Source organism: Pseudogymnoascus destructans (assembly GCF_001641265.1).
Source record: "Pseudogymnoascus destructans isolate 20631-21 unplaced genomic scaffold scaffold_10, whole genome shotgun sequence".
In the NCBI taxonomy this organism is placed as follows: domain Eukaryota; kingdom Fungi; phylum Ascomycota; class Leotiomycetes; order Thelebolales; family Thelebolaceae; genus Pseudogymnoascus; species Pseudogymnoascus destructans.
This window is the reverse complement of record NW_020167529.1, coordinates 674,807-689,513: the sequence shown is the minus strand read 5'-3', so window position 1 is coordinate 689,513 and position 14,707 is coordinate 674,807. Positions and strand designations below refer to the sequence as shown.

Here is a 14,707-nt window from a genome sequence, read left to right as displayed (position 1 = left end):
CTGTAGTATCGTACCTTGCGGATGGGTGGTGTAGTGGGTGGTGTAGTGGGTGGTGATGATTTAGTGGGTGGTGTAGTGGGTGGTGATGATTTAGTGGGTGGTGTAGTGGGTGGTGTAGTGGGTGGTGATGATTTAGTGGGTGGTGTAGTGGGTGTAGATGGCTGGTGTAGATAGATGGCTGGTGATGATTGTGGCTGGCTGGTGTAGATGATTGTGGCTGGCTGGTGTAGATGGGCAGGTGGAAGGCGTGAGATAAGAAGATAAGGAAATCAATGCTGACTGGGGTGTCTGTGTGAAAAGTCTGATATGATGATGCCCCCCCCACTCCAAACCCGCCCTAGACCAACCAGGTGACAGCCACAACAACCCATCCAATCACCTCTCCCCCATCTGGCGCCCTACCTGAAATGAAATGTGGGGCCCGGACTAACGCGTTAGAGAATTGGTTGCTGAGTGGGAATTGGTCTTGCCGAGTGGGATTTGGTTTGGTCTTAGCGCCTGGGAATTGGACAGGGTATAGGGGTTGTACTAGTGGTGAGGTGCGTGGGAGGACTGGACTGGTGTGCGCTTTTGTGAGGGGAGGTACTGCCTTGGTAGTGTGACCTGGGACAACTTTAAGAGGAGAGGTCCTGCCTTGCTACTGTACCTTGGGACGACTTTAACAGAAGTACTGCCTTGGTAGTGTGACTTGGGACAACCTTAAGATTGCGTGGTCCCACTGCAAGTCACCACCGCATCCTACACCTCGTACCAATCCGTCTCGACGCGTCTTTCCCACCACACCCATCATCACCCCCCCATCCCATCCCCCCCCCGTCCCCCCAACCCACCCCCCCCCCCCCCACACCCAAATCCTTCAACACCGCCGCTCATCATTCCGTATAAGATCGTTTCCTCTCCCGACATTTTCAACTTCTTTTCCTTCCTTCCTCACCCAACACATTCCCTCACTCAAAACAACTCCAGACTTTTAGTCACTTACTTTCGTTTAACACACGCCCTCTCCAAAAACTCACCAGTAAACCATCTAATCAACCTTTTTTACTTTTATTTTTATTTTTTCAAAAAAAAAGTAAATTCACCCAATCTTTCAAGATGCAATTCTCCGCCGCCGCCGTCGCCGCTGCCCTCGTGGCCACCGTCGCTGCCCACAAGAACGTCACCTACGTCACTGAGGTCGTCACTGCTTACACCACCTACTGCCCGGCCGCCACCACCTTGACCTACAACGACAAGACCTACACCATCACTGAGGCCACCACCCTCACCATCACCGACTGCCCTTGCACCATCTCCAAGCCAGTCACCGTGACCCCAGTTGTCGTCTGCCACACCTGGTAAGCCTCCAAAAATACTACAATCCAGTTCGAAAGATCCCACCGCCCCCAAGCTAACAAACCCTCCCTCTACAGCTCCCAGCCAGCTGCCCCTACCTACGTCAACTCCACCACCCCCGTCGTCCCAGTCGTCCCAGTCGTCCCAGTCGTCCCAGTTGGCTCCGGGGTTCCTCAGCCAACCCAGCCTCCTTTCAAGGGCAGCGCCAACCGCGCCGTCGTCGGCTCCGCCGCTGGCCTTGCTGGTCTCCTCGGCCTCGCTGCTTACATCTTGTAAGTAGCTAGCTGCTGAGTTGAGGTGGAAAACTATCTTCTGAGAATCGGGAGACACTACGCACCTTCCTTCACGTGGACACGATGATCGGCACACTTTGCGAGTCGGGAGTTCATGAGATGGATTTTAATTTGATGAGGGGATCTGTGTGTGGTATTTGTGGAAGCGGTCGGGGGGATTAGATGAGAGGGATTTATTAATTCAAAGATGTGTCGGTGTGCATTGCTCTATGGAGACTCTTCATGTGTTCTCTACTTCATGGCCATAAACCTTTTACTTCTTTTTCTCGTGTGTGCAACCGCTTTTGATGGATTGGACGATATTTGGTGTGTGTGGGAGACTGGTTTTTACTTCTCTCTGGATGAGCTCGACCTTTTTTGGCATCTCGATAGATGGAAGGCTCATGCAAATATGAAACGTTTCGATATATTCTCTCTCGCCCTGTCTTGTATGTTTTGACATTCTGCCCGCCCCTTTCGACTTCACTTTCAAAACCTCACATTTTTCTGCTGTGGGCAGCATTTCCTTGGCTCTACCCACTTTCAAAACCTCACATTTTTCTTCTTGTCGGCAGCATTTCCTTGGCTCTACCCAGTTTCCTCACCACAGTACTCCATAACAATCTATATAATAGCCACTATCGAAAATACCCATCCCATCCCACCTCGTATCCCCAAACCCACGCGATACAAATCTCCACATAGACGGGTATTTCGTGGATGAATAGTGGGTTCTTTTACGCCCCGTCTGCGTTCCTTGGTTCCGTCCTTGTGTACAGCAGATTCGCCGCGGTGCCGCGGAGCCGGTGAGCCGCCCGCTTTTTTTCCTGTTACTACAGTACACAACTTTCCGCAATATGAAAAAGCAAAAACAGGGTTTTTTGGTACCGAGGACAACAGTACGGAGTACTGGTGGGTAAGATACCTGCAAACAACAACAATCGCAGTAACTGGCTGATGACTGGCTGATGACTGGCTGATAACTGGCTGATGACTGGCTGACCGACTGACCACACGGATATGCCCGGCTTGCTACATCCAATAAACCACTGCTTTCCCCCGTTCCATCGGAAACTGCCCCTTTCCCATTTTCCCGTCCTTTTGCGCCTCCGGCTGCACCGGCCGGGGCCCGGGGTGCGTCGGTCCCGTCTGTCACACAGCCAGTCAGTCAGTTGGATGGATTGGTTGGATTGGTGTTGGAGTCATCCGTCACGTCAGCGAGATTGATTGTCAGATTGTCCGCTTGGTAGGTACTGTACTGTCGTACGGAGCGCCAAGATGATGGTAGGGCCGAAGGGATACGGTAGGATCGTAGACCACGGGATATATGGGACGCACTCGGGAATTACCCATCATACCGTCCCGTCTGATCTGAGGCACGAGAGCTGATGGGGATGGATGCATGGGATGGATAAGTGGTGATGATGCATGGGCGTGCTCCTCGGCGCTGTGCTGGGCAGGGTGTGGCAGAGACTCAGACTCTGGATAAGGGCAAGCACAGAAAGCAAATCGAGGAACTAAAAGCAATGTTTCTACCCATCCAAAAGTTTTATATTCTCCGTCCTCTCCCCTTCCCCTCCCTATATAAAACTACATGTTTGTATACAAAAACAAAAAAGACTATCGAAAAATCGGGAAAGAGTACCCCCACAAACAAGCAAGGCGGCTCGCTCTTCTCTCTCTCCCGAAAATGAATGACAAGAATGGTATAATGCTCCGGCAAAAGGAACAATAACAAGGTCCCAGCCCCCTTTCCCCTTCCCTTTCCTCCAAAATTTTCGGTGTAAATAATGCGCCAGCAGTTGTTGTGTCTGCTGTCGGTGGCGGTTGGTCCCAACCCCCGAATTCTCCCTCTTCAAACCATTACCTCCCCAAAGGCCTTCGTCTCACGCCTCTCACGCCTCTAAAAGCCTCTAAACGGATCATCCCTTCCCCCCCCCTTCATCTCCTCCTCCCCTGCCGTCCTACTCCCCCCATACCAATCCTCCACATCCGCCGTCGCCCCATACGCCCCCCTCCCACGCCCATAATAACTATCCCTATTCCGAGTCCTCCTCCTCCTCTCATTACTCCTCCTCCTATTGGCCCCCGACCGCGTCGACCCGCCACCCATCCCCAGATCATCAATCTGGACCGGATAATCGTTATCGCTCCTCGGGAACGCGAGCGGGCTGATAAACGCCTCCATCCGCACCGTCCCGACCGCTTCGAAGAAGTTATTCACCACGGCGCCGGGGCGCGACGAGGCGTCGGAGGTCCGGATCGAGGTGCGGTTGGAGTTGTTGGACAGGCCGTTGGAGAAAGAAATACTATTCCCCCCCATGACGGAGCTGGAGCGCTGGGAAGCGGTGTAGATATCGCTCGACCCATTAGTCCCAACGCTCATCCCCGCCGTACTGCCCGCAGGCGCGTGCCCGTAATTGCTGAACCCCCCACCGCCGCCGCCATTACTGCTCCCGCCCGTCGACATGGCGCCACGCTCCGAGAAGCCGCGGAAGGATAAAGGCGGCGGGATGCGCGAGCCGGTGTTGCTGCGTTTGCGGCCGTGGCCAATACCGCTGATTAGCGCGCGGTCGGTGAAGCGCGGGACGATGGGCGGGTCAGCGGCGTCGGGGACGAAGCCATCACCGCCGTGTGGGGCGCCGATGTCTTTGACGCTGTGGTCAGTGGTGCTGGCGCCGCCGCGGGTGCTGGTGTCGGTTCGGATGCTGTATTCGCCGCGGTGGATGCTTGACTGGGCTGTTGTAGGACCGGATTGGGTGGCGAGGGTTGTGCGGCCCTTGGCGAGGCGGATGGAGTCGCGGATGGGATGTTTCTGGAGGCGCGCGCCGTTTTGGCGCAGGATGTCGAAGTTGCCGCTTTCGATTGGGGGTGGGTGAGGCGCCATCACTTCGGGGATGGCTTGGGAGGAGTGGGCGAGGAAGGAGAGGGCGGTTAGCCAGATGTAGTGGCGTTCTCGTGATGTTGCGGTGAATTTCAGGGCGCGTGCTGGGGTCAGGATGAGAATGGAGCGGTTGAAGAGGTTGTTAACGCCCTTTGGCGCCGCATTATCGTCCTTGACGTCCAAAACAGATTGGATCGTTACTGTAGGCTTCTTAGATATGAACATAGAAAGGAGTTGATATTGCTTACACTTGCGACCACTCTTCCCCATCAGAGCAGGCCCAGAAGTCGGCTGTCTGCTACTCCACATGACTGCTCTCTCGTACGGTGCAAGCCAAACCCAGCGCTTGTGACGAACGCCATTCGACGCATCACTATCCAAAGCGCCAGACTCTGGGACCCCAAACGACTTCCTCCTCCTGACATATTTGAACATCCACTCGCCGACCATCGTTTGGGCAATCGCATCAACCACGCTAGTGGCTTGAACAGAGCTGCCAGCAGATTGTTGGGTATTAACTGTATTCGCCGTGGTATTCGACGGCTGCTTCCTGTGCGTGCTGTATCCGTACGAGCTTCTGTTGTCGCGGTGCTCCATGTACGGCGATGTGATTTCGTTGTGCGGCATTGGCGGCAGCTGTGGGCTCTCTGGAGCTTCTGTCGACGGCGAAAACGGCGGCGGGGATCTGCTCCCACGACGTCGAGATCTGCCACCAACATGAGGCAGCGCGGCAGCAGAACGAACCTTGCGAATGCTATTGATCCGGTGATGTCCTCTACCGGATGAACGGCGAGACCACGGTTCCCGAGTCGGGCTCCTGCTGCCATCGCTAGGAGCACTCGCGCTGAACGGAGTCTTTCGGGAGCTTGCACGCCTCGGAATGGGGAATGGTGGTTCCTTGACAGTATCTGGCAGGCTAGGGCTGCGAGTACGGCCTTGGTGCGCAGCAATCCCATTGGATATAAGGGCAGCACGGCGCATTGTCGTCTGTTGAGGTCGAGCAGGCGGCATTACCAGGCTAAGTGGCTTATCGAATTGTCGGATAGTTCGCGTGACGGCCGACTTTGCGCCAGATGTATTCGAATTATCTCGCATTATCACCTCGCCGTTGGCATCGTAGCCCCCTTGTGCCGGTCGGGCTTGCTTTTTCACGTGGTTTGAGAAAGCCTCTTCAGCAGGCTCCTCATCCTCTGGAACAGATGTTGGCGCCATTGAGGTCCGCTTGCCTCTGTTGAGAGATTTCCTCGGTCTTGGAGCAGAGAGCGCTGTCCTGAAGTCGCTATCACTCAGATCACCATCGGCAAAGTCATCCGCGTCATCAGAGCTGACATTCTCGAAGCCAGCGAACAAGCTGCTAATGCGAGGGGGGCGTCTGATCCCCTTGTCAGTCGAAATAGGTCCATCATCATTGTTGCCCGGATACGAATCGTGTGTCTCGGCTGACATTGGCGGGGCAGGAGGCGACCGCATAGGAACTGGCGGCGACGAAGGCGGCTCTCCAATGCTCTGGTTGCTCTTCTTGCGTCGCGGGTTTCGAGGCGGCGGCACCACACCCGGTGTGAAAAAGCCAGCGGGCTGGGTTGACGGTTCAGGAGAAGGAGGGCATGATGATATTGATGAGGGCTGTAGGTGCACGGGAAGTAGATTTAATCGCTTATCAACTCTGATTTCCTCCGTTTGCACGGAAGCGGAGCTGTATGGAGCGGCTACCTGCATGGAGACTTGGCACGCAACGTCCTTAAAGTACTGTGGTAGCAGCGATTCTTTAGGAGTTGCTGGCCTTGACGTCGGTGGGTGTATTGAAATTGATGGGATTGTTGGGGGAACAGGGGGTGCCTTGACCACAAGCGCCCATTCACCTTCAGTCTGTGTCGAGATCGAGATCATACATTCCTTCTCCACCTCCGAGACAGAGGTCGGTGTCGTGGGCGTTCTCGGTGGGCTAAGTGGCTCATCAACGGTCTGGCACGCACTAGAGACCATTGCATCCGCTGCGTTGGGAGCGACTTGGGGAACAGGAGTACTCGCCCGGACGCGTTTGCGGCGTTGGTTGGCCTCCGTCTCTCCTCCTTGGCTATTGTCAACCTGTCTCAGTTGCGGGTCGGCCGCGGGATCTGGTAGTACAGCTGGGCTCGAGGCAGAGATAGATGGAGAGTACTGTGTGCTGGAATCAACATAGTCAGGCTTAATGAGTACCAAGGTTTCATCGCCTTCCGCAATGCGCCCTTCGAGCTTCTCCAATACCGACTGGTTAGCAAGAACTCGGCCGCGGACAACGCTACCAGGCCTCCTGACGCTTTCAATGCTCTGGGTATGTTTGTGGTTCCTTGATATCATACTATCGCGGCTGAGATTGCGCCTATGCGTTGTGGAAAGAACGCTTTCGGGCCCATGAGTGTTGGAGAGAACGCTCTCGTGCCCATCCGGATACATTTGCGACAGCTCATCGTCGTCTCCGAAATCGAGCTCGTCGGCAAGACTCATACCAATCAGCTTTGACCCGTTATTGGGGAGCATAGAGAAGCGGACACTGTTTGTCATGCTCATAGAGCGAACGCTGGCCGTGTCACTACCATGCCCTCCGAGCTCCTCGGCCTCGGACTCCTGCATAGGGTGGCTGGCTTGATACGCTGCAACCTCATCAAGGACGGTCTTTAGGCGTCCTTCAGCTACGTGGACCTTGCGTTCGAGTTTCCTACGCTCATCGTCCCACGAATCTTTGTCTTGCGCCCACAGGCTGTGAACCCTATCGGAATCCACCTCTTGCGCGCGAACCTTCTTCTGTGAAGCATCTAAACGTTTCTTGATGTCGGAAATACTTTCCACGGCCTCATCACGCTCTCTTGCCAGCTCCCCAAGCGCATTGGATGTTCCGCCTTCCAGGAGCGCTAGTTGGCGCTTCAAAGACCGGTTCTCCTTTGCATTGGTAGACAGAGAGAATGAGAGCTCCTCCACCTCGCCTTTCGACGCATGGAGAGTCTCTTCCAGCCCCTCAATGGCTCGTATCTTCTCCTCCTGGTCCCGTCTCAAATTGAGAATTTCCGCCACCAGGTTGGCATGAAGCGTAGGGGTGAAACGTCTCGGGTCGAGTATGGATATGTTTTCGTCCGTCGTCACGCCCCTCGACTCCCTCCGGTTGTGCATCTCTGCATGGGGTATGGGGCCCGGCGACGAAGCGTGCAGTGGCGATACGGACTTCTTCCGCCTTGAGCGTCGAGAGTGACGGGACGAGTTCCTACTGGGTGTGTCTACGGGCGTAGGCAACGGCCGCTGAGCAGCCGAAGCATACTCGTCGTCCGTCTCCCACGCGTTCATCTTGCCCGTCGGAGGGTTGCTAATGTCATTTGGTTCGTTTCGTTACGGCGTCGGTTCGCCGATCCGCACTGGTATGCTGGGTAGAAATCCGATGGCCAAGTCTGATAACTATATAACGCTGGAGAGAACTGGCGGGGTATGATTGGAAAGACGAACGAACTGCGTGCAACCGTTAGGGCGTGTGAACAGCATGAGAGTTTGGCATTCTGGGGAAACTGACGAGTCTACTCCGGATATCTTGAGGTCAAGATTGCCGACAAGGGGAAAAAGGGCAGTACAGCAATTGGCGGCTGAGAATAAGGAGATACTCAAAAACGAAGGGCTCCAGCAAATCGCAGATAGAAGGCGAGTGTAGGAATAAAAGCTCTCGAGTCAACTCGAGGTGAAGAATGGTCGGAAAAGTAGAAGGAAGCTGAGTCGAGTCGACTCAGCAGCGTTCGTTTTTGGTGGATTGTCGAGTTGTTAATGGTGGAGCGTAGGCGTTGTTGATTGAAGGGGAGTAGCCCAAGCTAGCCAGACGGGATTAGAAGGATGGGGGAAGGCGGGGGGAAGGGCGGGGGGGATGTGAGGAGGTAAGGTACAGGGAACGATTTAGGAAGTACCTCATGGTAGGGCAGTCGCAAGGCACACTAATTGGTAGATTCGCAAGTCGGCGGTGTTCCTGACCTGTCCCCGATGCTGTTTCCCCCTTATTCCTGCTCCAGTTGGCGTTGTTGTGTTCCACTTCCTGTTGCAGTTTGTGGATATTTCTTTTTTCCCATTCTCCAAATTAAGCAAATTAACCCAAGGTGGATGCGTTAGCGTGTTTGAGATGCATGCGACCTTAATGTGATTGTGACTGTGATTGACACGGACGATAATGTGCGGCCCTAAGAGAACCTAAGAGAACGGCGTACTGTACTGAGGAGTACAGCAGTTAACAGTTAGTCTACAGTATTATCTCGTTAAGTCGATACACGATTAGTCGATTTTCTGGATAACTCGATAACTTTCTTCGGATCCTTCCATTCGTCATACAAATCACGATACACACGATATTGAGTCCCTTTTCCCAATTAGCGACTTAAACTAATTACTGGACTACTCTTAGAATACCTTCAAAATGCCTTCGAAAAAGCTCTATTCTATGTCTCTCGAACAGCGAAAAGCCCTCCGAACCTGGCATCGATCTCACCATCCGAAACCTACACAAAAGGCCACTATACAGTGGTTCCTCGAGAAATACAATCGTCAACTTAGCCAATCTACAGTCTCAGAATCCCTTAGCTCTCGATTTTTGGACCTTGACAATACTTCTAATACTCTGGAAACAAACAGCTCTAAAGCTCAGTGTCGCCGCACTGTCGCCTGGCCTGAATTAGAAGCTGCTCTTTATGACTGGCAGAGGCTTATTGAAGAGCGTGGCGGCATTACAACTACAGAAATCTTACAATCAAAGGCGAAGATTATCTGGAATCAGCTACCACAATACCGTGGACTACCTACGCCAGAATTTAGCTACGGATGGATCGTAAAGTTTTGACAACGGCATAATATATTATATCGAACTCAACATGGCGAAGCTGGATCTATTGGTGTCACTGCAGAAGAACAAATGAAGGCTATACAAACTATTGCGGGGGAGTTTTTAGAGGACAATATTTACAACATGGATGAGACTGGGCTTTACTGGAGGATGAGCCCTTCAAAGGGCTTTACAACACGATCAATTCCAGGACAGAAGAAGGACAAAGCACGCATATCAGTAGCCATTTGTATTAATGCTGCTGGAACAGATCGACTTCCTCTTTGGTTTATTGGAAAGGCTAAAAAGCCTCGAGCTTTACAACACGTTGATGTAGGGGCAATGGGTGGGGTTTGGAGGTGGAATAAGAAGGCTTGGATGAATCAATTTGTTATGGCAGATTGGCTAAATGCTTTCTATACTCATATTGGTACGTCACGTTCTATACTGCTTACAATGAATAACTTCTCAGCCCATATCGCTGCAGTGGAATCGACGCCTCCTCCTCCAAACATACGAATTATCTGGCTTCCTCCAAATGCGACCAGTCGATATCAACCTCTCGATCAAGGTATTATAGCCTCTTTAAAAAGCTATTATCGTCAGCAATGGCTCGAGTTCATGCTTGAATCTTTTAGCAACAACCTGGATCCAATCAAAACAATGACAATACACTTTACAATTTGCTGGCTTATTTGATCATGGCATCACGACGTTACAAATATGACTATCTACAATGCTTTCGAAAAAGCATGATTCTTTTATGCCCAATACAGCTTCCTATACACCCACTCCCTGTTCTAAACGACTTATATACTCGAGTACAACAAGCTGGTCATATATCAGACGCTATGGACCTTTCGAACTTTTTGAATCCAGCAGAGGAGGGAATACAAGAGGTGGAGGGAGGCTTAGATGAGGACACAATTCTACAGGAGGCGATGGCTCCATATATACAGGTTTCCGATGCTCAAGATGATGACGATGAGGAGCCCCAGCGTCCTGTGCTCACCACACAGAATGCTGTACAAGCCCTCCAAGTTCTGATTGAGTTCTCAGAATCTGAGAATAGTGGCATCACGGATCCAGCATCATTTTTGCGCTCTTTAGAGCGCGTGGAGAGGCAATTAGTGGCCAAACAGGCCAATGAGTTGGTTCAAGGCACGTTGGATGGATGGATGGTTTAGCTGAGGGGCTACTTCGGGTCTACTTCAGATCACTTTCTAACTCAATATTTCTATAACTCAATATATTTATGCATGACCAATTACATCAACTTAACGAGATAAAACTGTAGTATCTAGTATCTAGTATCCAGTATCTAGTATCTAGTATCTAGTATCTAGTATCTAGTATCTAGTATCTAGTATCTGGTTTCTAGTATCTAGTATCTAGTATCTAATACTAGGTCGTCAGCCTACGTATTCAATCGCTCTTCAAGGAGCAATTAGCAGTGACAAAGTTCAGGACTGTCTATGAAGGCGTCTTCCTCAACTACTTGACCGGCCACAAGGAGCTGAAGTTCCTTGTAGTACTAGCATTAGTGTTTGTATTAGGGTTGGTGTTTCTAGGGGAGTCGAGTCTATAGAGTGAACACTCTTAGCGCCGTTCTCACTTTGCCTTTCTTCTACAGAATCATCTAGTATATCCTCATCGTTAGGATCATCAAAGCCAGAGTGCTCTTGTGCTCTCTAGCTAATGGATCTATTACGACTTTGAGGATAAGTCTGCTAGTGCCTCCACTTTGTAGCAAGAGTAACGGATAACGAGTCTCAAGTATTAAGCGCTCGCTATGACGAAGTGATAACAGTATTTACTACCTTACTTCGCTGTGTTTCAATCTGCTTTTCCTCGCTAACAACCCTAATCTAGTTATAAGTTTAGACAGTCAATTCTGACTCGCTATCAGTTTGTTTAGTCCTAAGCCTTAAGGTATTTCCTTCTCTTGTCGATTTCCTGCTATACTACTTAGTAGAGACTCTTGTGGTCTTTACTAGTCTCCCTTTCGAAATCGGCCTATATATAAGACTAGAATGTGGTCTTCTTCCCTAGTCAAAATGCTTTAGCGTTTCGATTGCAAAGTCAGAAGAGGACTAGTACGTTGTCCTTCGTTAGGGGCGCCATCTTCGCTAGAGAGCCTTAAGGATCACTATGTGTTGCTAGCTTGAGACTTGCAATCCTCTTAGCATTTCGGTATTGAATTGCGCCTTAACCATAGGCTGAACAGGCAAAGGAGGACTACCTATATCATCGTCTTCGAGGACAGAGCGCTGCTAATGACTAGGAAGTAAAGTTAGAGGCTGGTATGCCTGGAATTCAAGGGGTTTGGTATACTACTCCATAGTTATCACTTGTATTGAATATAATACAATCATACGACTCCATTACTAACTCTACAGCTACATAACATTCCTCTAAGGTGATTACTAACAAATACTCTTAACTACAACAGGATTATGGCTTGTTATAAGTCTTTAACAGATAACTGTTAAACCTCTACATGTCATACTGACATTCGTTGCACTCAGTTTGCTATCAAACTCAAGAGCAAACTTGGAAATCTCCTCCTCAAACCTACAAGTCACTATACATATTTTGGCTTATCACACCAACAACAAGAGCAATACTACTCAACGATTGCTACAACCATCTATGATTCATTACACGTCATCGCTCCTTAGTTACTGGGCCGATATTACCACATAGCATATCTCTACAACCCTCTATGATTCATTACATGACATCACTCATACTACCACATGACATATCTCTACCAACTAGAGGCCTAGGAGCATGAACGATAGCTCTAAAAGCTCCTACGAACCTCTATGATTCATTACACGTCATCGCTCTTTAGTTACCCACAAGATTGGTTAAGTTATGACATAATTTGTCTATGACATAATTTGTCTATGACAAATTTGTTTATAGGGGTACTCTGACCTTGGACCTCCTTTTACTTCCTATAGGCTACGAACCTAAGAGATGGTTCTATGGGATTCTCTTATGTCGACTACAGTTACCAAGCCTGGTAAGTCATGGAAAGTCTTGGAAAATGAGAGAACTACATTCCTTTAGCATAAATAGGATTGCCCTTTCCTTAAGAAAGGGCAAGCAGACAATACAGTAAATTGACTATCACATACTTCCACGTCTTTTCCAAGCTTCCAAGCATTCATCTTGTTACTCCTTGTTTCTGAAAAAGTCAGTGAGGTGTTAACCTCTGACTTACCCCTGAGTTCCCAGACTCAACATTTGTTGCAACTTGTCTGAACCACTTCACTACATCACACACCTGATTGCTGCGTTGTGGAATAGTCTAAGCTACAACCCTTTGGCTCTGTTTCCTAAGACAGTGTGTTGTCTTAGTAAATTCATCCCTTCCTTGGGTGGCTAGATTCTCACATCTGGTGCACCCACCATTACACCACAGTCCTAAGTCCTAAATAGGAAGTAGTGGAGCTTGGGCTTGCAAGGTTTGTATAGGGATTATGGCACTAAATTCTCATATTTCTATACTAACTACATATGGGGGTGTTGAACAGCCTGTTCAACAGTTGCTAAAATGCTCTACTGTCCCTAACTGTCCCTAGCTGTCCCTAACTGTCCCTAGCTGTCCCTAACTGTCCCTAACTGTCCCTAACTGCCCCTAACTGCCCCTAACTGCCCCTAACTGCCCCTAACTGCCCCTAACTGCCCCTAACTGCCCCTAACTGCCCCTAACTGCCCCTAACTGCCCCTAACTGCCCTGTCCCTAACTGTCCCGAACTGTGGTCCACAGCAGTACGCCCTAGCTTAGCCCGTCCGTCCCCTCATTCGGCATCGCTGACTTGCCGTGTGACTTGCCGTGCTGCTGCCAAGATAAATATCCCTTCTGCCAAGATATATAACTCCCTCAGCCTCGTCATCCTGACCGAAGCCTCGTCCATTTTATCAGTATCTATCATATCCATGTCGTCCGTCGCGAAGGCGTCCTCCGAACAATGAAGGAGTGGTCGCGTATCCCAGTGTCGTTCCTCAATCCGACGGCGCAGAGGCGTCCAATTGCCCAGCCTCCGGCGCGTCTCAGTGCCCCTGCTCTATGACAGCCGCCCGTCAACACAACCTCCAAGAGCCAAGACTGAAGCTGATAGCAGCCAGAGAGTTCAGGATGTCCATCATCTGTGTCGCTCAAGAGACAATCGAAAAGGTATGCCCTCACCAGCGCGCGCTCTATTCGCAGCTCCATCTTGCTAACCAACTTGCAACAGAGGCACGCCATAGCCGTCTCGCCCGCCGCCGAAGGCCAATTCCTCGCCCCGCCACTCTCGAATACCCCGCGACCAATCCTCCACAACTCTGGCGCATGCTCACATACTACCCGGTCTGGGACGTCTCCTACATGGTTGCTCAATGGTTCACCTGGGGCTCGGTAGTCTGGGTCATAAACTCCTTCCTCGTCTGGCTGCCCTCCGTGCACCCCTCGTCCGCCTTCCGGGGTGAAACCACAAACGGTGGCGGCATCTCCGCCTTCATCGGCGCGACCATCTTCGAGATCGGCAGCATCTTCCTCATGATCGAAGCTGTCAATGAAAACCGCACACAGTGCTTCGGCTGGGCTTTCGAAGAGGCGCTCGAGGAGAACGGGCTCCTGCGTCTACGACCAAGTAGCGAGAATTGCACGCACCACCACCCAAACAAAAAGAACCTCGTCGGAAACCGCAAGATTCCCTCCGGAGAAACCGCTCAGGGGAAACTCCTCGCCCCCAACAAATTCGCCGAAGCCAAAGTCCTCGAAACCTGGGTCTGGTTCCCCTCCCTCACCGGCACCACTACGTCCGCGAAATTGGCTTCCTCACCTGCCTCGCCCAATACGTCGCTGCAACCATCTTCCGGATCGCCGGCTTCACCGCCCTCCCCACATCCAATCCTCCCTCTCCCCTGCGGCCGTAGACGGCGCATACTGGGCCCCCCAGGTCATCGCGGGTCGGGCTTCATCATCTCCTCCCTCCTCTTCATGATCGAGACGCAGGAGCGGTGGTGGAAGCCTGCGCCGCGGACGCTGGGGTGGTAGGTTGGGGCGTGGAATTTGGTGGGGGCCGTGGGGTTCACGATATCGGGGGCGTTTGGGTATTGGCAGTGGTGCCGAGGGGGGAGGAGGCGGTGCGTCGTGACGTGGAGGGTGCGTCGTCGTCGGGTGGTACGGAGTAGTGGTGGTGATTTCGGAGTTATTTGGGTTGGACAGCACATATACTATTTGGTGGGATTTCGGAGTTATTTGGGTTGGACAACACATATACTATTTGGTGGCAGGCGTTTCGGGTTCTGGTTAAACAACGCATATATGAATTGTTGTACAGCAGATATTTCGGGGTTGTTTGGATTCGCTATGTTCATATTATTAAAAATATACGTTAG

General features: G+C 51.2%; 3 protein-coding genes across 3 annotated transcripts; 2 read left to right on the top strand and 1 right to left on the bottom strand.

The window, feature by feature from the left end:
* The first annotated feature begins 862 nt into the window (after positions 1-862).
* Positions 863-2,207, top strand: VC83_06187 (uncharacterized protein). The gene is made up of 2 exons (XM_024469791.1): positions 863-1,337; positions 1,413-2,207. The coding sequence occupies exons 1-2, from the start codon at positions 1,096-1,098 to the stop codon at positions 1,609-1,611; spliced, it is 441 nt and encodes a 146-aa protein (XP_024324284.1). The 5' UTR covers positions 863-1,095; the 3' UTR covers positions 1,612-2,207.
* On the bottom strand, positions 2,179-8,534 carry VC83_06186 (uncharacterized protein). Its single transcript, XM_024469790.1, has 4 exons — positions 8,409-8,534; positions 8,027-8,315; positions 4,740-7,965; positions 2,179-4,691 (listed from the first exon to the last, which is right to left on the bottom strand). Exons 3-4 carry the CDS (start codon positions 7,804-7,806, stop codon positions 3,511-3,513), a joined length of 4,248 nt encoding a protein of 1,415 aa, XP_024324283.1. The 5' UTR covers positions 7,807-7,965; positions 8,027-8,315; positions 8,409-8,534; the 3' UTR covers positions 2,179-3,510.
* A 4,696-nt stretch (positions 8,535-13,230) lies between these two features.
* Positions 13,231-14,563, top strand: VC83_06185 (uncharacterized protein). Its single transcript, XM_024469789.1, has 2 exons — positions 13,231-13,499; positions 13,561-14,563. The coding sequence occupies exon 2, from the start codon at positions 13,656-13,658 to the stop codon at positions 14,361-14,363; it is 708 nt and encodes a 235-aa protein (XP_024324094.1). The 5' UTR covers positions 13,231-13,499; positions 13,561-13,655; the 3' UTR covers positions 14,364-14,563.
* The last annotated feature ends 144 nt before the right edge of the window (positions 14,564-14,707 follow it).